General features: G+C 43.5%; 1 protein-coding gene across 5 annotated transcripts in view; it reads left to right on the plus strand.

The window, feature by feature from the left end:
* Positions 1–24,386, plus strand: part of PALM2AKAP2 (PALM2 and AKAP2 fusion) — a 418,898-nt gene that overhangs the window by 284,643 nt on the left and 109,869 nt on the right. For all 5 annotated transcript variants that reach the window (XM_072959888.1, XM_072959891.1, XM_031677399.2 and 2 more), the window contains one exon: positions 7,460–7,545. In XM_072959888.1, the coding sequence (XP_072815989.1) occupies positions 7,460–7,545 (86 nt within the window). The remainder of the gene's footprint in view (positions 1–7,459; positions 7,546–24,386) is intronic.

Here is a 24,386-nt window from a genome sequence, read left to right on the forward strand (position 1 = left end):
GGTCCGGGCAGACCAACACAAACCATTTGCAAAATTGGCTTGGGCCTCAAGGGTCTCGTAAAACTCGTTTTTAAACATGACCGTAACCGTTTTTTTGCTCTCATTTTTGTGTATCTGGAGTCTGCTTCCCCCTTCATATACAGGAGGATACTTAAAAATGCACCTTTGAGAGTACAGCAGGAGATGGAACAAACTGGTTCCCACCCACGTGTGCACATAAAAGTGTATGCATGTGGCGGGCAGGTGCATGTGTACTCATAACATCTCAGGCTCAAGGGGGTGTTCCTTCTCGCCTTTCCAACCTTGGGCACCTTCGTTAGTGGAAGTGATGAGCAACAGCAGAGTATAGCGTGAGCTTCTTCCAAATCCCAGATCTGCTCCTGATGTGTGTGTCTTGAGCAAATCAAATACCTCTCTAAGACTCATTTTTTGCTATCTAGAAAATGAGGGTTAAAAATAATGCCTACTGGGTGGAGGGGCGGGTAGATCTCAGTGGTAGAGAGCGTGCTAGGCACACACGAAGTCCTGGGTTCAATCCCTAGGACCTCCATTTTTAAATAAATAAGTAAATAAACCTAATTACCCCTCTGCTCCCCACCCCCGAAAAAAAGAAAGAAGGAAAGAAAAAAATAGTGCCCAGTTCATGGGGGTTTTGGACTGTTGTTACCCCTTCCTACCCTCAGCCTGCAGGGAGAGTCAGGTGAAATCAGAAAACTGTTTTCCAGCCCAGGGTGCTATTAAGTTTCCATTTCGTCTTTCCTACCTGGTCGTCTCCCAGATCACCCAAAGTTTGTCGCAGGGTTTTGTCGTGGGGTATCTAAACCCAGGGTGGAGCTCAGAGGCACTGGGCGATTTTCTAGTCTTAATCCTTTTCCATCTTTCAAAAATTCTGCCGCACAAGTCACCCTCTGCAGAACTAGATGGCTGTGAGACCCCGCAGGAGGATGCCTTGGAGCTCTTCCTGCGAGAAATGAGAACTGCCCCGTCCTTGTTGCCACAGAGAGGCCCTATAAAACCCCTAGTAAGTGTTTGCTGAATTGCACTGGGTTGGGTTCAGTGCCAGCCATGGCGACATCTCTCTCCAAGAGCCCCACGTAAAGCCTCTATTTGATCTGCTCACTGGGAGCTCAGAAGCCACCTTGAGTGGGAACCTCCAGGAAGAAAACTTCCCCTCTGTGAACTTTGTGTTTTTCAATATCTCCTCAAGCTTCCTGTTCCCCTATCTCTGAAAACAAAACAAATACTAATCTTTTGGGTGGAAGGAGGCTCTTTGGGGTAGTAGCAAAGTGTTCTGGTTAAGAAGACAACGTCTAAGTTCAGAGTGTTTGGATTAAATATTGGTTCCATCACTTGCTAGTTCAGTGTTAATTTTTTTAAGCCTCAGTTTTCTCCTCTGTGAAATGGGGATAATACTGCTCTTGCGTCATGTAGCTGTATTGTGTGAGGACTAAATGAGATGATACCCGTGAAGACCTTGTCCTCCACCCACAGTGCGTCCCCGGTACAGTTTAGCCGTCATGACCGGTGTTACCATAGCCATGTTGGTGGGGAGAGGAGTAGGGTGGAGAAGTCGTGAGGGCACACTTGGCAAGACATGAAGGTTTTTCTTTGTGTGTCTTTGAGCTCCCTGAACATCTCCCCCTGAGAGACACCCGGGTAAGCTTCCTCACTCAGGGAGGCATAGGTGGGGGAGGATGTCCAACAGCCTCGGGGTGAGTTTGAGGCAAATGACTCTTTGTCCAAATAGTGGCCCTTTCTTTTTCCCAGTGAGCTCTCCTCAGGGACAGAAACCAAGAGAAGGGGGACTGCCCCTCCTACCATAGCTTCTAGGGGCCCCTGAACCAGGCCCTTACATCTGTCCCAAGAAGAGAAAGCGGAACCCATGAACAAGGGTGCGCCACCACCTGGAGAGGGGTGAGCTGGGGCGGGTTACATCCTGCCCTGCTCTTCCAAGCGCCTGGGCGGGGCTGCCCTTCTAGAGGAAGCAGGTCCCATCTGTTTATCCTTGGGTGGGGTTTCCCAAAGCCAAGTGTTTAGAGGCAAATCATTGTTCTGAAGTTCCGTTAAGTTTTAATGACCACCACACTGAGAACTCCTCCAAGCACAAAGTGAGATTTTTATCAAACTCAAAGGGAGCCAAAGGCGATTGAAAGGGAGGAGAAGTATCTGGCCAGGTCTCAATTCCAAGACTTGAATGAAAAGGAGAGCCAAGACGCAGTGGGACCCAGGCCCTGACCCCATTCTTTTCACTGTGATCCAGCAAGGTGATTTCACAATGGGTCTCTCTTTTGTCAGTAAAATGGGGTCGATATAATTTGGGCCCCAGGAAGAAATCAGGCAGTCTTGTCTCTGTCGGCCCCAACTTAGCAGCTGCTTTCTGTGGGCCCTTGACACGTGCTCTGCCATCTCAGGTCCTAGGTTTTCTCATGAAACATGAGAGCCTAGGATCTCGACTACCGTGATGTTCTGTAGCTGTGTCTAGGTCAGTGGCCTGATGAAGGCTGAGGCAGAGATGTGATGAAGAGACAAGCCATGGGGGATGAGAAGGTTGGAAGCACTGAGAAGGCTCCACCAAGATGCCAGCAAACTAAAGGTACACACTCCCAACCCAGCTGTCCAGGTCCCTCCACTGGGTCCTCTGTTCTTTACTTCAGCCAGGCCTCGTAGGGCATCACTGGGATCTTTTCCCCCCAGCTCTTCTTAAGATGGTCCATTCCAGCTGCCCAAGCAGCATGACCTTGTGAGGTGGTGAGGAAGGTGACCAGGAGATGGCTTTGTGACGGCTGAGGGGCATGCATCAGGTGACACTGAGAGGACCTTCTGTCCTAATGAGAAAGCAGCTTAGGCAGCCTCAAGGCCCCTCCCAACTCCAGTCAGTTACAGAGATATTTACTGAGCTCCCATGATGCTGCAGCCCTCACTGCCCTGACGGGGGGTATGAAGGTTGGGGCTGGTGAAGGGACAGCCCTGTCTTCAGGGCACACAGGGTCTCACCACCCCAACGTTTTCTGTCCAGTGCCTGCCCCTCCAGTGGTTCCGGTCTCTGGGTTTGCTGGCAAGTGACTAGAGCCACCAGGTCTTGCCTGGCTTTGGAGAACAGGACCCATCAATCTGCTGCTTAAGTGTCTAGAGCAAATCAGCTCAGAAGTGGGACTGTTACTGTGACCCACCCAGGCCCTGGGACTCTTTGCTCAACAGAAATTGTTACGAGGCCAGACAAGAACCACAGGCGAGGCTTTTTGGGGGCTCATGGTACAGTGTGAGGGAGCGGAAACAAGAAACAGGGGCCCTTGCTCGCTCCCCAAGAGGAGCCTCTTGGGTCCTTCAGTGGGGTGATAACCAGGGGTGGGCCCACGGGTTGGGCAGGAAGCATGGGTTAGGCGGTCTTCCCACCCTCTCGGGGGTACCGTGTGCAGGGATCACGCTCAGCACCCTGTGTTTCTCCGGGCACCTCAGAAATGGCGTTTGGTTTGTGGCCGTTCTGTACCTCATTGTTCCTCATTGCCCCAAGGGCGCCTGCGTGCAGTTATTTTTCGTCCCTTATAGTTTCTTTGTATTCCGTTGCTGGGGGAGACGTCGGTCCAGGTGCAAGCACTCCAGTGAAGGGACCCAGGTCCCAGCCTATCAGTGCCTCCGCACCCTTTCTTTTGTGTTCGTCTTTTCTCCTTTGAGCACTCCCTGCTTTACCCGGGCCCCATCCTGAGGTTCCCATCCCTCAAACCTGGCTGCCCCAAACCAACACTTCTCATTTAATAGATAGACACCAGGGGAGACTCACTGGCTATCGGGCCCACTCCCTGCCTTCAAGGGCTTACAAGCTGGTTGATAAGGGCCCTCTAAGGCAGCGCTGATGAGCAAATGCCGTCAGACAGACACCCTGGAGGGCTTGCCCTGCTCCGGCCCAGTAAGTGGGGCTAATGACTGGGGCTGTGAGTCCACAGCGGAGGGAGGAGGTGGGGATGTCACTCTAGGGCTAAGACCAAAGGAGCTGGCTCTGGAAGGCAGGGCTGAGTCCTGGCATCACCTGTGCATTTAACTTATATGAATTCAAGTGTCTCTTCCTAACTAAAATAATGAGAGAAAGAAAGAAGTGAAACAGAAATTGTAAAAGTGTCAGTGATTCTGCCCACCATTCCAATCTATGTGCACATCCTCTTGTGATGGACCCTACTGGTTGCTTGTGCGACAGCCATCATCAATGTCTCCCCTTCTTTTTTTGCCAGCAAAGATCCTGTTTTGTTCCTCTGTTCATCCTCCGGGTGGTATGTGCTCAGAGAAAGAAGGCTGAGACCCTCACCAGCCAGGGGGATGAATCTTGACTGACCAGCTCCAAGCCGGTTTTGATCATTCCGTTCCCGTTTCCCACGGCAGGTCTAGGAATAGTCTTGTGCTTCGTTCCTTGCAAGTGAGACTTTGGAGGCTGGCGTGTGGGGTGCTTTTGTGGAAGGCACGTTTTCCCCTCCCTTCTTCTGCTTCCCGATGTTTTTATGACACGTGGAACTGCTGTGTCTATCTTGGGACCACGGAGGGAAGTCAGAGAATTGCAAAGAGGTCAAACTGAGGCCACGATGCTATGGAGCCATTGAATTAACCACCTCTGGTGCCAAGCTACTGTGGGTCTTCTTGTTACATGAGCCAGTCAATCCTCTGGTGTTTAAGCTTCTTTTAAATAGGCTTTGTATTACCATTGGTTAAAAGCACTCTAAATCATACACCTTGGGCGGGGAGTGGGTATAGCTCAGTGGTAGAGCACATGCTTAGCATGCACAAGGTCCTAGGTTCAATCCCCAGTACCTCCATTAAAAAGAGTTTAAAAAAAAATCATACACCCTAGTTTGAGGATAACAAGGGAGGTATTAATCTGCTGTTCCCGACATCTGTCTCAGCTCCTTGTATCTCTGAGCATCTCCAAACATTGAGAAATTCTGAAGTTTCAAGATCTGTAAGTTTTTGTACAGCATGATCCTTAGTACAAGCCAGAGCATCATCTGGTACTTAACAAGAGAAACAGTCTGTTCCAAAGCTGGAACAGAAATGTCTCTGTTGGACTTTATGAAGTCTGGTGCTACATTGGACTATATAGGAGATTTAAAGAATTTTCAAGGGCAGTTTTGACCATTGCAGGTGTGTCTTTTGTCTTTAGAGCCTAAATCCTTCGTGAGATGCAACTGACCTGTGCAATCAGCACTGGGCACAGTGGAATAGAGTGGTCCCCAAGTATGGGCCATTAAAACCTGGTTGAAGATACAGTGTTTAAATGGTAGGGTTTATTTAAAGGATAGAACACAGATTTGTCTAAAGAACTCTCTCCAGTGGGAACTGGAGGTTGATGAGGGAGGGGCTCCTTTTTTTCCTAAGGCTGTTATGTAATAAACAGCCCCAATTCTGTGGCTTAAAAAAATAAAGATTTAGTTCTCACTCATCTTACGTGGCCACTGTGGGTCGGCTGTGTCTGCGCTCTGCGTTACCCTCAGGCTAACAGAGTCACCACTCTCTGTATTCACCGTGCTGGAGGGGAGGGGTGCTCTGGAGGGTCCTGCACCAGCAGTTAGATGCTTCAGCCTGGAAGTGACAGATGCCACTGCTGCCCACACCCAGCAGCCAGAACGAGTCACACAACCTCACCGACTCTAAAGCGGCTGGGAAATAAAGCCATGTTATGTGTCCACAAGAGGAAGGAGCTGGGAGTATTTGATGAACAGAATTAATGACCACCACAGCCACGCACTTTGTCCAATGATCTATCTAAAATCAGTGTGGACCAATGGGCCAGAGCAAAGGTTCACTCTCTTGCACATTAAGAGTCCGTGCTGACTTGTCTTTCCCTGTTACTCTGCTTTCAGCTTGTGATGGATGGTGATTCCAGAGGGTCTGGGTACACCCTCCTGGGCGGTCATGTAATTACAAACAGTTCTTATTGTTTCACTACCTGATTTGTCCAGTTGATCCTTAGAAAAATGCTGGAATATAACCGTCTTTCCTGGACACGTTTCTGGTTTCTTGGTTTAGCATGGAGGCTGGTAAAACACATCTCTTGAGCCAAATCTGGCCCAGTGCCTGATTTTGTAAATAAAGTTTTATTGGAACCCGGCCATGTTCATTTGTTTATATGTTGTCTGTGGCTGCTTTCTGTCTTCAGTGGCAACTTGAGATTCTGCAACAGAAGTAGTGTGACCACAAAGCCTAAAATATTTACTATGTGGTAAATAGAAAAAGTGTGCCCATCCTGATTTATACTAGATAGCTGAAATTTAGAATTTGGGTGATTCACACATTGCCTGCCATGAATATTGCCCTTGAGTCATCCTTAGGGAGAATTATGCAAGGAAATCAATAATACAAATTAATATTACATAGACAATTTTAGCCTATTTAGGAAAACAATCTTTTCAATGCTTTAGGCTATGAGCATTCATACCCAGTAGGCAGTTATACTAGTGATAACGTTTGTATCTGCTAATTAAAGTGGACCCTGAGAAACTCTACGAAGTATTACTTTTTTAGCTTTAAGATGACTTTACTTGCAATATTGTTTGAAAAAATATATTAGTCATTGCTTCAAACTTTTCACTATTATAGACCATTCCACCTCCATTTACACACATAATTGCCTCTAAATTAGTGTCGTTTTACTGTATTGTGTTCCTGGGGATTTCCAAACCCCAGGCCCTTGGTCTATTTTTTGAGGTTAGAAGGAGCAAAATCTTGTATCTTGCCGGATGTCCACTCTTGGAGACTGTCTGACAGTTTGAGAAAAAAGGAACTAACATGTATTAAGATTCGGGGAGAAAGTGTTTATAGATTTTTTTTAATATTTTACTTATTTATTTGTTGTTGCATTATGTAATTATTTTATTTTGGCAGGGGCGAGGGAGGTAATTAGATTTATTTATTTTTAGAGGAGGTACTGGAGATTGAACCCAGAACCTCATGCATGCTAAGCATGCGCTCTACCACTTGAGCTATACCCTCACTCCTATAGATTTTAAAAGTGGGTGTAAACTCTCAGTTATTTCCAGAAAGTGTATGGAGTCTAGGACAGTGAATAATCTGGAGTCATTTCTACTGGGTGTTGAATTAGATTCAGATGAGCATGCTTCTGTGTTATGGGAGCCACTTTAAGCCCCAAATAAGACCTTAGTATGAGGCCTGGATTCTGGAGGAGTTTATTCCAACCATCTCTACTCTGGACTAGGAAGAGCATTGTCTATAAGATACAAGATTTAGACAATGACTCCAAACTTGGAGATTAGGTAAAAAAAAAAAAAAAATACAAGGTGCTGACTGACCACACTTCCAAAAGGAAGTTCCTGGTAACTGCCAGGCAGGTAAATGATGGATAATCATCAGTGTCCTTTGCAAGTCACATGGGATTGGACTCTGTGAAAGGACAGTTAGGGGTCTCTTTGTGCTGGCTGAATGCACTTGGCTTATAGCACTGCTTTGGGTTTTTTTTCAGGAGTCGGGTGGGAGAGTGTGCTGCTAACAAGAAATGAGGTAGCATCGGAAGTCACAGAAACAGCCAGCGCAGACATGACTATCAAGGTAAGAGAGACTTTCTCTACTGTGAGTTTCCAAGTGCATCCCTTGATGGAGGAGAGCATCTGGCAGACTTTGGGGGGCAGAATGAGCACAGCCCCTCACGCTGCTGGGGCTCTCTCTCTATTCACTGAAGCCAACTAGAGTAAGACTCTGAAATTCAGGATGGGGAATAGGAAACCACCTGCAAACTAGTATCCAAGACTTGTGATTTCCAGTGGACCGGTTGCAGGGTCTTCAGTGAACAGCGACATGTAGATGGTCTTTGAGCACTAACCCCATCAGGACAGCGAAGCAAATCTGAAAATTCTTGAGCTGAGAAACCAGGCCCCACTGTGCGTTGTGAAGAAAGGTCAGAGAGGCATAAAGTAGCTTTGATCTGGACTCCAGATTTCCACTGATGTCAGTGGGGAGGCAGCACATGGCCCCCTCCAGCTGGAACGCTAATGACCAAAGGTTTACAAAATGAGTCATCTGGAAATCAACCTAATTACCACTGTTAAGATTAAATGCATAAATTTGTAATCATTGCCTAGATTAAGGAGTCTGTAGCAAAACATGTCAGACTCAACTACTTCCCTTCTCTTGCTGGAATAGATACAAAAGAACAGTCCTTCTCTCTTGGAATTCTGTTTATGTTTCAATTAACAAAGGCTGGGTGTAGGAGGGCTTTCCAACATTTTTGCTTGAATGATCAGAATTTAAATAGATGCCACTTACAAATTTTTCTTTGAAAAACAGAAACTAGTATCCTTTTTTATACTGAGATATAACCAGAGAGATTACCCTCTTGGATTTGTTAGTAGAGGTTGTATAAAAGAATATACAGGGTGAATTTATTCAAGCTTTCCTTTGTCATGTGGTGGCTAAACTTAACGCTATCTGTATTAAAAATGTTAGAGGAAGCAAACAAAACTACCACAGTGAAATTTATTAAAAGATGGGAAAGTAGCCGGATTGGTCAAAAAAGTCAACTAATCGAAATAACAATTATCCAGCACTGAAAATTTGTTTGCCGGTAATTACATTTAGCAGAATTTGCAGAATGATAATATATATTGCAATGATGTGTTGGTGTTTCATTGGCTATTAATGCAAAGACTGAGAAGTCTGATAAATCTTTGACCACATTGGGTAGAGAGGAGTGGATACTGATGGTAAAACTTGATGGATTCAGATGTGCTGTTTTGGAATTTGTCATCATTTTAGGAATTCGTTTCTAAGATTTGTTGCTAGTGTCACTTCAGAGTTTGTTATATAAAAGCAAATGGCATATTCTGGTAGAAACAAGACTTGCCCACGTCCCGTTTTATAAGGTGTTTAATCAGTGTGCTCCTCCTTGGTACCAGGATCCTTTTTTTCCTAATAATTGAAATATAGTTGATTCACAATGTTGTGTTTCTGATGTATAGCATAGTGATTCAGTTATACATGTACTTTGAAAAATCTTTTCCATCGTAGGTTATTACAAGATATTGAATATAGTTCCCTGTGCTATTCAGTAGGACCTTGTTGTTTACCTATTTTATGTATAGCAGTTTGTATCTGCCAATCACAAATCCTAATTTATTCCTTCCCCCTACTTTCCTCTCTGGTGACCATAAGTTTGTTTTCTATGTCTATAAGTCTGTTTCTGTTTTGTAAATAAGTTCATTTGTTCATTTTTTAGATCCCACATATAAGTGATAGCACATGGTATTTGTCTTTCTCTTTCCGAGTGACTTCACTCAGTATGTTGACCTCTAGGTCCATCCATGTTGCTGCAAATGGTATTTTTCATTCTTTTTTATGGCTGAGTAGTATTCCAGTGTGTGTGTGTGTGTGTGTGTGTGTGTGTGTGTGTGTGTGTATACCACAACTCCTTTATTCAGTCGTCTGTCAATGGACATTTAGGTTGCTTCCATGTCTTGGCGATTGGCTATTGGCTATTGGCTATTGTAAATAGTGCTGCTATGAACGTTGGGGTGCTTTTTTTTTTGAATTAGACTTTTCTCCAGATATATGCCCAAGTGTGGGATTGCTGGTACCAGGATCTTGACTGAAGTTTTATGTGGGTCTACCCAATTTTGATGTCACTCTCAACCTCTCTTTCTGTCTTCTTTTAATGAATGCCTGGGAAAGTCTGTTAAGAACAGGATTTTTAATTCACAAGAACTGAACCCACTCAGAATAATGAACACCATACACTGTAAAAAGTTAAGCAAAATACAAATATGTTTAATACACCAAGAGATTCCTACAAATATTATTAAGTTTCTCTATTAGTACCAGTCTCTTCTCAATAAAGGACTTGTGAAACCTCTGAGTGGGTGTAATTTAGGGAAATGCTTCTGTTTTGATCTTCTCCTTTGGATTTCCCAATTATGCAGCAATTATCCACTTTTCTCTTTCGGTATCATGCTGTTACCCGCCCTACACTGCTTTACGTATCCATCCTGCCCTTGTGTCTATCTTCAAGTCTTACTCGTGTGTGTTTGTCTATAAGGGCCCGATGTTCATTAATTAACAGCAGATTCCTCATCACATATTCATGTCTCCTCAGCTGTTCCTGTTTCTAATAGCTGCTTCTCATATCCAGGCAATATCAGTCATTCCTGCTTTTTGCCCTGGGAAAACCAAACATTCTGTTAAAACATGATTAACAGTGAAACTTGATCCATTGACATTTCCCAAGGGGAACAGCAGCAGAAATCACTAAAACAGTTTGGTTTCCTCCGTGTTACTCTTCTTGTGATAGGACGTACCTGCCTTTGTGCTTTGAAATTTTCTTTCTGAAAAAGGCCCAAAATTCTTGGTGAGGTCAAAATTGTCTGCGTGTGGTTTTGTCTGCTAGATGTAGCCTTTTAATACCATGTCTTATTTTGAAATGACGAAGTCATGCTTCTAAAATTATACATGACTCAAACAAGTGAATTCATTCATAAACAAACTTCTGTCATTCTGAGGGATGTTGAGCTAAGAGCATTTATATTAAAAACACCCTCTAGATACACTGATGTAGGTGGGAGCATCATATGCACCTGCTTGACAATTTTAAATCACTCAGTGTAGAGGCTGAATTGTGAACCCCTTCCTTCCCCCCAAAACCATAGGTTCATGTGTTAAACCCTGGTACCTGTGACTGTGACCTTATTTAGAAAAAAGGGTCTTTGCAGATGCATGTTAGATGCGATTGTCTTGGGTTAACCAGGGAGGCCCTAAGTCCAATGATACACGTCATTATAAGAGACAGAAGTACAGGAAACACTGAGAAGAAGGCCGTGAGAAGTGGCAGAGGCAAAGACTGGAGTTACATGCAGCCCAAGCCAAAGGACAGCTGGAGCCACCGCAAGCTAGAGGAGGCAAGGACAGCTTCTCCCCTAGAGCGTTCGGAGGGAGCACGGCCCTGCCAACACCTCAGTTTTGGATTTCTGGCCTCTAAAATTGTGAGAGAATACACTTCTACTGTTGTAAGCCACCCAGTTTATGGTAATTGTTTACAGCAGCCCTTGGAAACCAGTATGCTCAGATCCATCCAAGAATTGTAGCTACTTTTCTCGAATGCCAATACCAGAGAGGCTGAAAGCCAATATTATTCACATCCATCACAATTTTCTCATAACGCTATGCTCACCCTTTACAAATTGTTTTTACTTGTTCTTGTTTTGAAAGAATCACTAACCCTTTTCAGCCTGAATCACCATTCACTAGAAGAAAAGGGTAGTTGTCTTTTGGAATAACTTCTATATTATATTTTAATCTGTTTTGCTGCTTGTCTAGACATCAGGTTTTTTTTAAGACTTGGATGAATGTTTTCTAAAACTTGCCTGACCATGAGACTCAGCTGCAGCAGTGTTGAAAGAAAGAAAGAAAGAAAGAAAGAAAGCAAGCAAGCAAGCAAGCAAGCAAGAAAGAGAGAGAGAAAGAGAGAGAGAAAGAAAGAAAAGAAAAAGAGAGAGAAAGAAAGAAAGAAAAGGGAAGAGAAGAAAAGAAAGAAAGAAAAGGGAAGAGAAGAAAAGAAAAGAAGGAAAGAAAGAAAGAAGAAAAACATATATACAGTTTCCCAGGCTTCTTTAAAATTCAGATCCAGAAGATCTGGGTTTGAGAACTAGCATTTTTTTTTTTAATGTACAAACAAGCTTCATTGGGGGAGTGGTTGCAGGAGGGGTGGGAGTCAGTCTGCCTTCAGGTGACAACTAGCATTTTTAACAAGTGCCCAGGGGATCTGGGGTGTCAGTTTGGGAAAACTGTGTTGAGCGCACCACTAAAGCAGTATCGGGTGTGGCCCTGTGAGCCCTGCCGCTGCTTCTGGCTCTCTCATTGTCCTTGAGAAAGGGCATGGGGACTTCCTGTTCAAAACCCTTTCGTTCTTTTCCTTTTGAACCCTGACTTAGGCTCAGCTGTCTGCTCCTGGCAGTCCAGACTTCCTCACTCAGATTGCAGTTTCATTTCTAGCCCTGTCTTCCACCGTATCTCTCTCTCTGGACCCATTCTTGCTCTCTGCACCCAGCCAACTTGTAGCTAGAGTGATCTTTTAAAAAGGCCACTCTTGCGGGGAGGGTATAGCTCAGTGGTATAGTGCATATTTAGCATGCACAAGGTCCTGGGTTCAGTCCTGGTACCTACATTAAAAAGAAGAAGGAGGAGGAGGAGAAGAAAACAGCAGCAACAGCAAAAAACCAAAACTAAAAAAAAGTGTATTTGAGCAAGCAAAAACCCATTTTATAGAGAAAGGATGGGAGCAATGAAAGGAAATTATTCAATTGGCTGTAACGTAAAGCTTTATCGGTTCTTTGTGATCGGTTGTCCTTGGCATCCTGATTTCGTAACCTTGAGGCATTTACAGGCTTAGATTTTGGTTCGCTGAGGTGGGCACTCTGGCAGTAGAGCCCCCTCAGCCTAATGGCCTTCTTGTTTAGTTAAATTTAACCACATACACAATATTTTTCACTTGCGCTTAGGCAAGAAACAGGGCGGGTACCAGTTAGGCAAGTTGGGGGTTCTGGCTGTAAAACCGTTTGAAAGGGGCACATTTCCTAACCAAGGACATGGGAAAACCACATCAGAAGAGGATGCTGCTTCTCTGTATGTGACACTTACTGCTGGGAGCAGGATTGTTCTCCTGGAAGGTTAGATGTTCTCTGTTACAAAAGGGGAAAAGCATTTAGACTCTTCCGGTGGTGAACAGAGGCCCTGGGTTACAGCTTTCTTTGGAAGTTGCTTCTAAAAAAGCCATTCTGCTGAGGGCCTCCTGTTGCCAGCAGTGCTGACCAGTTGTCCTTTGTATTTGCTGATGACGAGTGTTCACGCAGGAGCTCTAGACACAAAGATACCTTTGGGACCAGAAGTCCTTTCTACATTGGGTACATTCAGAAAGATTGCTCTAAATTTGCTTGGGTTGCCAAAGGATCTATTTTATTGCAGACTTTTTTTTTTTTTAAGTCTTTGAAACTATTTATAGTAGTGAATCTCAGAGGGGGTTGGTTGTGGGGAAGGGGAGGCATACATACTAGGACTGTATGGCTCAATGTTCACCATATCTCGTCTTCCAGATTCCCTGTCTTGAAATTAAAAATATATATATATACATCTTGCATTATTACAAAGAATTGGGTGTGAAAGGCCCTGATGTGCCCTGTAATCTGGCATCAGTGTTGGTTATTTTTATTCCTATTTGTCAAATAAAATGAAGGTCAAATTAATGAAGTCACAGCCATTGATGGCTCCACTTATATAGGTATAGATGAAGAATATTCTGGCAAATGAAAGATCTCAGGTGCCTTCGTCTCTGCCATTTGATTTCTTCACCATGTTCTCTTGCTGACAATAATAGCTAATATTGATTGAGAATTTGCTGTGAGCTGAGTACTATGATAGGCCGTTACCTGTATCATCTCATATAGTCCTAGAAAGGGCTCTGCCAAGGAGGAACTGTGATAAATCCCATTTTACAGATGTGGGGACTGTGTCTCAGTTAAGTTAAGTAACTTATCTGAGATCCCAAAGTGAGCCCATGTGGAAAGACACTTTATAACCTCTCTATTTGGGTATTGATGAATGCAAAGTAATTTTCCTATCAGCTAAAGCAGAGTAGGAGGGGCAGGAGTAGCTTTGCCAGATAACAAACTGGACACTCAGTTAAATTTGAATCTTAGACAAACAACAAATAGTTTTCTAGTATTGGTATGACCCAGATATTGCATAAGATGTACTAAGAAATTGTTTATTGGTTACCAAAATTTAAAGTTAACTGGTCATCCTGTATTTTGATTCGCTAAGTCTGGCAGCCCTAGGCAGGAGGGGTGTTGCAAAGGAGGTAAAGGAAAGAGCCTAATGCATATGATTATTGTGGCTTGGGATTAGTTATGGGTTTGTATTTTTTTAAACTATGACTTTATTCATTTCAGGATGAATTATTAATAAATTAATTATTAATAATACTACTTAATAATTAATTAATATAATTAAATCATTGATAATTGGATTATTAAAATTAATTTATATAATTAATAAATGTACTATATTAGCTTTAAATCAGACAGATATGCAATTTCAGTTTACATAATTTACAGTGTCCTGATAACCTGTCAATGGATCTCTCCTGATACACTTTTTTTCCCCATAAATAAAGGTTTCCGAACCTGATCCATGCCAAGATCTGTACCTCACTGGTTTCTCTAAGAAGTGAAACTATGGAAAAGTCTCTCCCCGGTTTGTCAGTTTCTCTGATAGTGATTTATTTTCTGCAGATAGCTTCATCATCCCGAGTTTTAAAATGTTGATGAAATATTCTTGTGCTTTTATCAACTCTATTGCTTGGTAAACTTCCCCTGTCTCTGGGTGGTCACCTCCTGAAATAGATGACACTGGCCTGGACATTCCCAGCAGAAGTTCTGACACATTCACAAATATTTCCTGAGTACACCAGTGCATTTCCTCCGATGCATATTTCTAACTTTTGAGCGGTGGGAGCAACTAATGATGTCAAAGCTCTAGAATAATCTCTGTCCTGTAAGTCATAGCCCTTTTGGGGATAAGATTGTCTTCTAATGAATGATTTGCCCTGATCTAATTAGCTTTGGAGCAGAGCTCATTTGTGATTATCAAAGCCTGTGACTTCCCACACAACTCAAGCAAGCAAACCAAATGCAGAACCCAGTGGCAGAAACCATCAGTCTTGGTGCTCTTGAAAGGTTGCCAATTGGTTCCCATGAGGCGAGAATTTGCCTATCCAGTTAATTTATGAATAAATTATCATTAATGTCTGGGAGGGTTTGGAATGGTCATAAGTTATTTATGGAAAACAAATTATTCACGTGGTGGTTTACAATAGGCTCTGTCCTTCTAAAACAAGGCCGGGATCACAGAGGTCTCATAAATCTTTAGTAGAAAATCTCAGGAAATATCTGTTAGATTCATAGGCAGAAAGATCTTGCTTCATTATAAGCACTTAAGATAGTTTAAGTGAGTATCTAGTGTTCCTCTCAGTAAGTTATTAAATGCCTTCCTTTTCCGTATCTTTCTTCTACCCATCCTCCAATGGCATTCCTCCTTGCCTTTTGTCTGTTGCAATGAGAACAAGTAGTTAACATGGAAAAAATCATGATACACATGTAAGTTGTATGTAAAAAGACAAAACGAGCTCAGACAGGATGATTGCTTCATTGGCTGGGAGAACTGGCTGCAAAATGCTGAGAGATGTACACACCAGGGTTTGGGCTGTTGTGATGTCATTTGAGCTTAGCACAGTTGCAATAGTTGCTCCTTCTTCAGAAATGAGCCAGTGGAGATGGGACATTTATTTTAGCTCAACATTACTGTGTATATTTCTGAAAAGAAAAGGATACCAGCAGGTACAATCTTCACTCCCTCTCTCAAAGGGATCTGGGCTAGAAGGTGGGGTAATGGATCAATCATGATGTTCTCCATATGCTCAGAGACTGGCAGTTTTGATCTCCAATATGATGGATTTCCTAGTGAATTTCAGTTTAGAAAAATGAATAAGGAGAATAACAGCTAACATTTATTGAGAATTTTCCGTGTGTCAGGCATTGCCCAATTGCTTAGAGTATATATCGTTTAATTCTTATAGCAACCCTATCAGTTGGGGACCATGAGTATCTCCAATTTACAGAAAAAGAAGAGGGACAGAGACACGAAGTAACTTGTCCAACAGACTCACAGCCAAGTCTCAGAGCCCAGGTCTAACCAGGCAGTCCTGATTCTTACCAACTATGCAACTAACTAACCCCTCAACCTCCACTCGCCCCACCCCCTACCCTGAACAAAATGAGGATGCTCTTATGCAAACAGATAAAGTAGGTCTCATAGCCCCTGATCAGCAGGGGAGCTGTTACATCCTTCTGTTTGCCTTTGTTCTTCAAATGCAAAACTGGAGTTTACCTGGTAGGAAAAGATTAGATTTTCATCCAGGAGATTTGGTTGTTTTTCTGGCTTGTCCTTGGGTTTTCATCCTATCAACATTCTGATTACATTCTCATTATCATTCTACTGCAGTGATTCATGAATATGATAAAACCGAACTGGCTCTTCAATAAATAAGGGAGGCTGGACCCACAGTGAATAAATAGACCTTTCTTTGAATCTGCAGAAATTCAGCAAACAGATGTCCTGCAGTATTTATTAGAAGACCACTAGCCTGAGGCATTTTCTTCGTTTAGTTTTACCTAAGTAATCTGTATTTCTATGATACACAAATACAGTTACTTCATCACTTTTAGGTAAAAAAATAAACTTATGGGATGTGTTGCATGTTCTTATATGTGGTGCCCGATATTTAAACTAGTTCAAATTCTGAGGGTGATTTTTCAGATTAATAGAAATAAATCCTTGGAAATTTTTGAAAATAAGAGCTGACTTACGTTGAGAAATAGACCTACATTCATCCAGAAAAGATTATTATTTTTATTATTCTTAATGTGTTTTAAATATGTTGGTTCCTACAAAGAAAACATGAACAGGACGGAAATCTGAAAAAAATTTTCAAGTTTATATTAGGTTTATCCCACGAGTGACATAGGAAAATCCCTCTTAAGAGAAATGGCATTGCAAAAGAGGCAAAGAATTTTTTTCTTTTTCAAATAAAAATATGCATCCTGTTTCTAAGAATGTTTCATAGTATCTGACAGTTTATTAAAATAAGGCTTTTTCCTCCATATGGATTTAATCAAACTTTCTTATCCTGTTATAGTCTTTGACCTACCCTTCCTATTTTTCTTCTCCTTGCTCACCCTGTTCCTTTTCTGTCTCTCTTCTTCCTTTTTTCCTTCCTCCTTTCCTTCCTTCTTCATTTCCTCCCTCTCTTCTTCCCTCCCTACTGGCTTCCTTTCCTTTCCCCAGCATTCACTGAGGGTCAGGTGCTGTTATTTCATTGAACACTCACAACTACACCGTGAAATAGGGCCCCTTATTTTGTTCATCTAAAGAGCTCCATACTCAAGAGAAGGTGACTTTCCCATAGTCACAAAATCTGTAAGATTGGAGAGCCAGGGTTCAGTCCTAGGTCTGTAATATTCCAGAGCCGACAATTTATTGCTTTCTTTCCACACAATGAGTAAGTATTACTTTTATAAATGGAAAATTATTTTGATTAAAACTTCATGACAGGAAATGAGTTATAACCTCCTAGGAGGAGGAATTAGTCAAGAACCCTTATGATCTAAGACTGCTCTGATCGCTGGTCTGGCCACAGGGAAGTGACAGAGCCGCAGCTAGCACAGACGAACCCAAACGAATAGCTACTGATGCAAGGAAATGGGGCCCAAGAGAATGGCCATGTCCCAGGTCCCAGGCAAGTCCTTGGGACACACCCCATCAAGTGAGGGTCCTTGGCTTCGCACAGGGAAGAATTCAAGAGCAAGCCACAGTTAAGTAGTAGATTTATTCAGAGAGATACACATAGAGTGCAGGCCGTCTCAGAAAGCAAGAGAGACAGAGACCACAAGACATGGGGTTGTTAGTTTCTGTGGGCTCAGTAATTTCATATGCTAATGAGTAGGAGGATTATTTGAACCACTTTGGGAAAGGGGCGGGGACTCCCAGGAATTGGGCCACCGCCCACTTTTTGACCTGCTATGGTTAGCCTCAGAACTGTCATGGCGCCTGTGGGAGTACCACTTACCATGCTAATGTATTACAATGAGCATATAACGAAGCTCAAAATCTACTGGAAGTCAAATCTCCCACAGTCTTGGGTGGCAGGGTCTATTGAGAGTTGAGTTTTCTGCCATCTTGGTGCTAATTGCTGTGTCATTCCTTTAATGGTCATATCCTGCCCTCTTCCCTTCTGTCTCACTACCATCTCCTGAGACTCTGAATGATAAGTCCTTTGGCCTCTACAAGCATTAACTCATCCAACACTGACCACAAACCCATGATACAGGTACTATATACTTGTGTCCATTTTGAAGACTAGGAAACTGAGATACAGGGAAGTAACCTGGGGAAGACCCTGCCCAGAATCAGTGGAGGAAGGAGAATTTGGCCCCCAGAGACATCCTCCTGCCTGTGAGGCCAGACCACCTCTTGCCTGTGATCCACACGTGCTCTTCTTTCCTCGGGAGATGCTGCGCTGGTGAACTTCCCAATCAGCCATTCACTTGGAGTTCAGATCCGTAGCAAAGGAAAGGCCACAAAGTATGCTTTCCCCAGGGAAGGAATCGGTAACTTTAAAGCCACACATTCTTTGTGCAAGTGACCTGTCTGAAAAGAGCTGTTTTTGTAATTAAGGAGTTAAAGGGAGAAGAATGCCACAGATAATAGCAGGGAAAAAAGAAAGGCCAACTGAACTCACCCATATTAAATGTTAGAAATTTAAGGGTCAACGTGATTCTTTCGTATGAAACACTAAATTCTTCTTGGAAATTGTCTTATGGGGAAATCTAGCTTGTTCAGTGTTTAAAAAGTGCATTTTTTTTTAAACTTAAAGTTCAAGAACTACTTTGCCCAATGTCCTTTAAAAGCCTGTTTGGGTGAGTTAGATTTTTGTTGAAAAGAAATTTTGTAGAAATCTGATCAAATGGGGATCTTTTGAGTTTAAAAAGAATATTCTGTTGTAATGAGAATAAGAAGTATGTGGGCATGCATCTGATAAATAGGTATTGAATGCCTTCTGAGTGCAGTGCTCTGCGCCCTGTGCCTGGACATCTCCTTCTTCCAATTATCTGGAATCTGATTCCTCCATTACTCTCACCACTGCACCGTGACCATTCTAGCTTAAGCCATTGTCACCTCTTGCCCAGATTATCACAGTAGCTTCTAAACGGTCTCCTGGCCACTCCTTTCCCCCCTGGAGTACAGACCTCATGCAGCAGCAGCCATAGTGATCTTTAAAAAACTTAGCACAAATCAAGTCATTTATCTGTTTAAAATAAATGAGTGGCTTCACATCTTATTCAGGAAAAAAGTAACCCAAAGTACTTATCAAGGCTTGTGGGGTCATCGTGATTTTTCTGAGCTCACTCACTGCCACCCTCCCCCTCATCCACCCCTCCGCAGTTGTGAAGACCTCCTGGCTGCTTCACACATGGCTGGTCAGAGTCTCCACATCTGCTGTTCCCTCTGCTAGAATGCTTTTCCCGTCAATATCTCACAATTCACTCCCTCTCTTTTTCTGGTTCTGTGCTCAAATGTCACCTCATTAGTCTCTTCTTGACCATACTATATAAAATAGTACCCCCTCCTCGCCGCCATCAACATCTATCCCTTTCCCCTGCCTTGTTTTTCTTTAGAACAATTACTACTTCCTGACAATAATATATTTCTAATAGCTACATTGGGTAATTCAACTGGCCTTTGATTTTCTTTCCTGTTGTCTTATTTCATATTAGCTGGCATTCTTCTCCCTTGTTTGTTTTTTAATCTTTTGCCATTTTTCACTCTCTATTAGGATGTAAGCTCCATGAATAATAAGCTCCATTTTTTTTCATTTAGTCAACAAATTTTAATTAGCACCTTACTCTATGCCAAGCTATGGGCATCCAGAAATTAACAAAAGAGACTATACTCCTGTACTCATGTAGATTACTTTTTAGTGAAGGGAGCTAGACAAGAAACAAAGAAACAAGCAAGTATATTATATGAAAGATGGTGATAAGTGCTTTGGAGGAAAATAAATCAGAATGCTGTCCGATGGAGGTGACAGTGGTATGGCTAGAAGGATGGATTCTGGTTTAATAAGGTGAACAAGCTATGGGAGGAGAGATTTGGGGAAGAAATCAGGAAATTGCTGAGCACTTGTTAAGTTGAAGATGGCCTCTAGGCATACAAGTGGAAGGGTCAGGTATAAATCTGGAGTTCCAGGGAAAGGGCAGGCTGAGATAGAAATTTGGGATTCATCAGCACCTAGCCACAAGACAGGATGAGATCACAGAAAGGAAGAAGGAAAAAAAAAGAGGCTGAGGCCCCAGTCCTGGATTAGCCCATATTAAAGATTTGGAAGATGAGAAAGAAAAGAAGACCAAGAAAGAATGGCTGGTGACATCTGAGAAGAACCAAGAGTGGGGTATATGTGGGAAACCAGATGAAGGAAGTAGTTCAAAAAGGACTGATTGACCACCTGTGTCAAATCCTGCTGAAAGGTCGAGTAAGATGAGTTCTGAGAAATGATCATTGGGTTTGGCAGCCTGGAGGGAGGTCAGGGTGACTCTGACCGATGCTCTGTTGATGGGTGATGGGGACAAAAGAAAGAAGTGAGATGGCAGGGACAGGAAGTGGAGACAGTAAGTAGAAATATCTCTCTTACATGTTTGCTCTAAGGGGGGATAGAGAATTACGTTGGTAGCTGCAGAAGGTTGTAGGGTCAAGAGACATTTTTCGAAAATGGGAGAGATCACAGCAGAGTTGAAGAGGCAAGAGAAAATGTATGTTGCAGGAGAGGATACAGTTGCTGGAGCGATGTCCTGGAAGAGGTTAGAAGGGATGGACTCCAGTATAAATGGAGGAAATGGCCTTAGCTGGGGTCAGAGACATGTGCGTGTGGTCACAAGAGGGAAGATCATCTTATTGCTTCCACTTTCTCAGTGAGATGGAAAGCCAAGTCATCAGATGAGAGTAATGAGGAACAAAGAGTGTCTAAGGGGAAGGAAGAAGGTGTACATAGTCATCACAAGAGTGGGGGAATGAATGGAGTGGGGAAATGTACATAGCATGTCAGGTACCACTTAAAGCGAGCAGTCATCCAGGGAACATGGGGCTAGCCAGATGGTTGTGTGTTTTTCTCTAATCATGTCAGTTGGTGAATGTAGATGAGGCATGGACAGAGTTGCATTGATCCAGAGCTACTGATGACGGGGCGAATACAACAAAGGGACAGGAAGAGGGGCTGAGAATGTACACCAGGGATGGACCCTGGAATCCAAGCTACAGAAAGAGAGAGTGAGAAGCAGATGGATGAGGAACAATGATGCATCATGGAATCATTGGATTAGCCTTGGTCATGGAGTTGGAGAATTGTTGGAGTTGGCAGAGTAGCAGAAACAGTGATGGTTTGAGAATAGGATGTTTAAAACTGAGATTATGAAGGGTGTAGTTATTGGTAATGACAAGGTCTAGGACAGGACCGTGGGGGTCAATGGCTGAAGAGGACAACGATCATTATTTTTAAAAGTTAAAAAAACTAAGAGACCAGGGTATTTGAAGACTTATCCACATGGGTGTTATAATCATTAAGAACTGTAATTGGGATGTTGTTGGATAGAGTATTTTTGGAGAGAATGACAGATGCTAAAATCTTCAAGGAATGAGGAAGGGGGACTTTATTGAGAAAGGAGGACAGTAGTCTGGAAGAAGCAGTAAAGAGCAAGTAGAACACCCATCCCACCTCCAGGCCCAGTGGTTCCAGGACGAGAGAGAGAAAGCATGTGATTTTGTTCACTGCCACCTCCCGAACTCCTACAATGGCGCTTCACGTGAGGGAGAAGCTTAATAAGTATTTGTTGCATGGATGAGTGATTGAATGATAAGGAATTTCCATTCTGGCAAGAGGAGCCACTGGAGACGCTGACTCAGGTGGGCAGGATGCAGGAGAGGCCAAAGGCAGGAGGTCTGACAAGACCTGACTGAATAGTCCAGGTGGGAAAGAAGGAAGGTGTAGCCTGTGCAGAGGCAGTGAGGACAGTAAGAGGGGCCATAGCAACTTGACCACAGTGAGCAACAGGGCAGGGGTGACCACAGGGATTGTGGGACCCTTGAGTCAGGATATACAGGGAAGATGAGTTGGGGGTGGCTGGTACGGGGTGGGGCTGGAGCATGCATGTTTGATGGGTATTCAAGGGAAGACGCTGAGCCCCAGGGAACAGCAGCGTTGGGGGCAGGGGAGGAGTCAGATAAGCCATGACTGGAGAGAAGGGCTTTCTAGGTAAAGAGCAGAGCATGAGTGAGCTGGTGGACCCGGGGCAAGACTGAGTGATCCCAAACCAGACAAAATGAAAGCAGAAGGTAGAGCTAAGGCCCGAAGGAGAAGGGAGCAGGGGCCAGGCAGTGAGGGCTCATTTCTCCCCGGCAGGGCTCTGCCCTGGGATAGATGGTGCCTCCCTCTTGTCGGAGCCAGAAACCTCTGGATGCAATGCCTGGCAGGGACCCCCTTCAGAGAGTGGACACAAACCACAGGACACCCGCATGTCAACATGACGCCTTCACTTCCCCTCCCCAGTACTTAGGTCCACGGCAGCATCCTCTGTCGGCAAAATATTTCAGAATATTGAAAACAGGCTGGAGGCTTTAACAGAACTCAGGCAAAACCCCAGGGCAAAAGCCTGAGTGGGAAATATCTCTAGTATATTATGATAGCGATGCTGGACCATCCTGGATACCTGGGCTGATGGTAACCTCTGCTTTTGCACTTGGCCGTCCTTATTGCCCAAGGCAACTGGAGGTGGGCCATAGATCTGACTCTGGCCTTAAAACCAAATTGACCAGAGCTTCCTCTCACCATGCTGTTGTCTATTGTTATAAGAAAAAAATACCCAAGAAAGCAAGCTTACAACAAAGAAATTAGCCCTGAACTAGGAGTGAACAGGCCCGAGTTTGAGGCCTGAACTTGACCCAGTTTTGCCCGGTGGTTCTGTGTAAGTCCCACCCCCCACTGGGGATCCATTTGCCTTCACTGATAACAAGGAACCTTAGAGCTGGCCCTGGGCTTATAGCTTTATGTGGACCGTCTCATTTTACGCTGACGACAGTCACACATGGTAGATGTTCTCATGATCTGCCTTTTATGGGTGAGGATTTGGAGGGATGGAGAGGCTGAGCGACGTTGCCAAGTTCACTCAGCTAATAAATGACAGATCAGGATTTGAACCCTGGTCTTTGGCTCCAGAGATCCTAGGATTTCACTGACATTTTGCTGTACTGTGAAATGAGGAACGTGGCTTGGGTGACATAATTCCTCTGAGCTCTCACTCTCTGACATCTTGGTATGCCCTCACCCACCCCAAGCCAGTATAGAAAACGCTTCACATAAAACAGGAGCAGCAGCAGCCACGTATCTAAACACACAGTTCTTTCTCCGCGCTGGCCTGTCTTATCTCGACTAGTCTATAAATTACTTAGCGGTCCTTCAGGGAGTCACAAACTGTTTGATACCTGGCAGCATTACTCATTTATGTTATCTGTCTGGCTTCTGAAGGTATTTGAGTTTGCAGTGCCTGCTCCTAAAATTAACTAGGCTGTGGTCTAAGAGGGAAAGGAAAGTGGGAGTGGGGTAGGGAGGAAGGTAGGCAGGGAAGGAAGGAAGGAAAGTAGGAAGGAAGCGGGTGGGAAGAGAGGAAGGAGGGAGAAAAGAAGAGAAGGAAAGGTGGAGAGAAGAGGGGAGGGAGGAGGAAAGGGAGCGGGAGAGAAGGGCAAGGACTCGGGGAATTGGAGACGTCACAGACATTGTGTGTCTGTATGCTTTGGTTGACTTTACCGTAAGCTATTGGGTTTCTAAAGTTTACATGGGCCATGGTCCCCTCCTAACAGAGGCTTTTAATATGCTATAGAAGAAGCTAATATTACTCTCCATATCTAAGTGGTCTTGGGGTGGAGGGTGATAGCTCAGTGGTAGAGCGCATGCTTAGCATGCACAAGGTCCTGGGTTCAATCCCCAGTACCTCCATTAAAGTTAAAAAAAACCCTAATAATAAATGGTCTTAACATTTTATAACGTTAGTGATTACTTAGGTAAGTCATTAACTTACTCCATGTAGATATACTTAAAATGCCTTCATATTATTTCCCCATCGTATTCAGTGAACTTACCTTAACACCAGGATAAATGATTTAATATGTTCGATGTCGTAGAAGGAAAAAGCCTGTTTTCTCACCGGGTTGTTCTCCATATTAAAACACATGATGAGTAAGTCAGATACTACAGCAAAGGCCTCCCCTCTGTGAGAATCAGAATTATTCCAACTTAAAATGTCAAAGCTTAGTCTTTTATTCCCCCTAATCTTACTGAACATCCTTATGGTTCTTTCTGTAAACTAACAGCTTGTACTTAAATGTTCTGAGGAGAACACTTGAGCATGACTGGGAAAATGTTACAGTCCCATTTTTATAAAAACGAAAAAAGAATTCTCATCTTCCCTAAATTGAAAAGGAATTAAGCACCGCCGAAAAGAAAAATAGTCTTGGATTTAAAACACAGCTCGATTCAGGAGCAGCAACGTCAGGGGGTTTTGTGAGTAGACGCTGTCCTCAGCACTGGGGGCACTGCTCCCACTGTCCTGTCTGCGAACACGCTGAGGACCTTCCCGAACATTCCAAGTATATTTGGCAGATTTGTGTGTTAGTAATGCCACGCTTAAGAAGCACCATGTTTTCTGCTATGTCTCCAGGAGGGCATGAGTGTTTACTAGATTTTTCAAATG

Source organism: Vicugna pacos, chromosome 4, assembly GCF_048564905.1.
Source record: "Vicugna pacos chromosome 4, VicPac4, whole genome shotgun sequence".
Taxonomy (NCBI): domain Eukaryota; kingdom Metazoa; phylum Chordata; class Mammalia; order Artiodactyla; family Camelidae; genus Vicugna; species Vicugna pacos.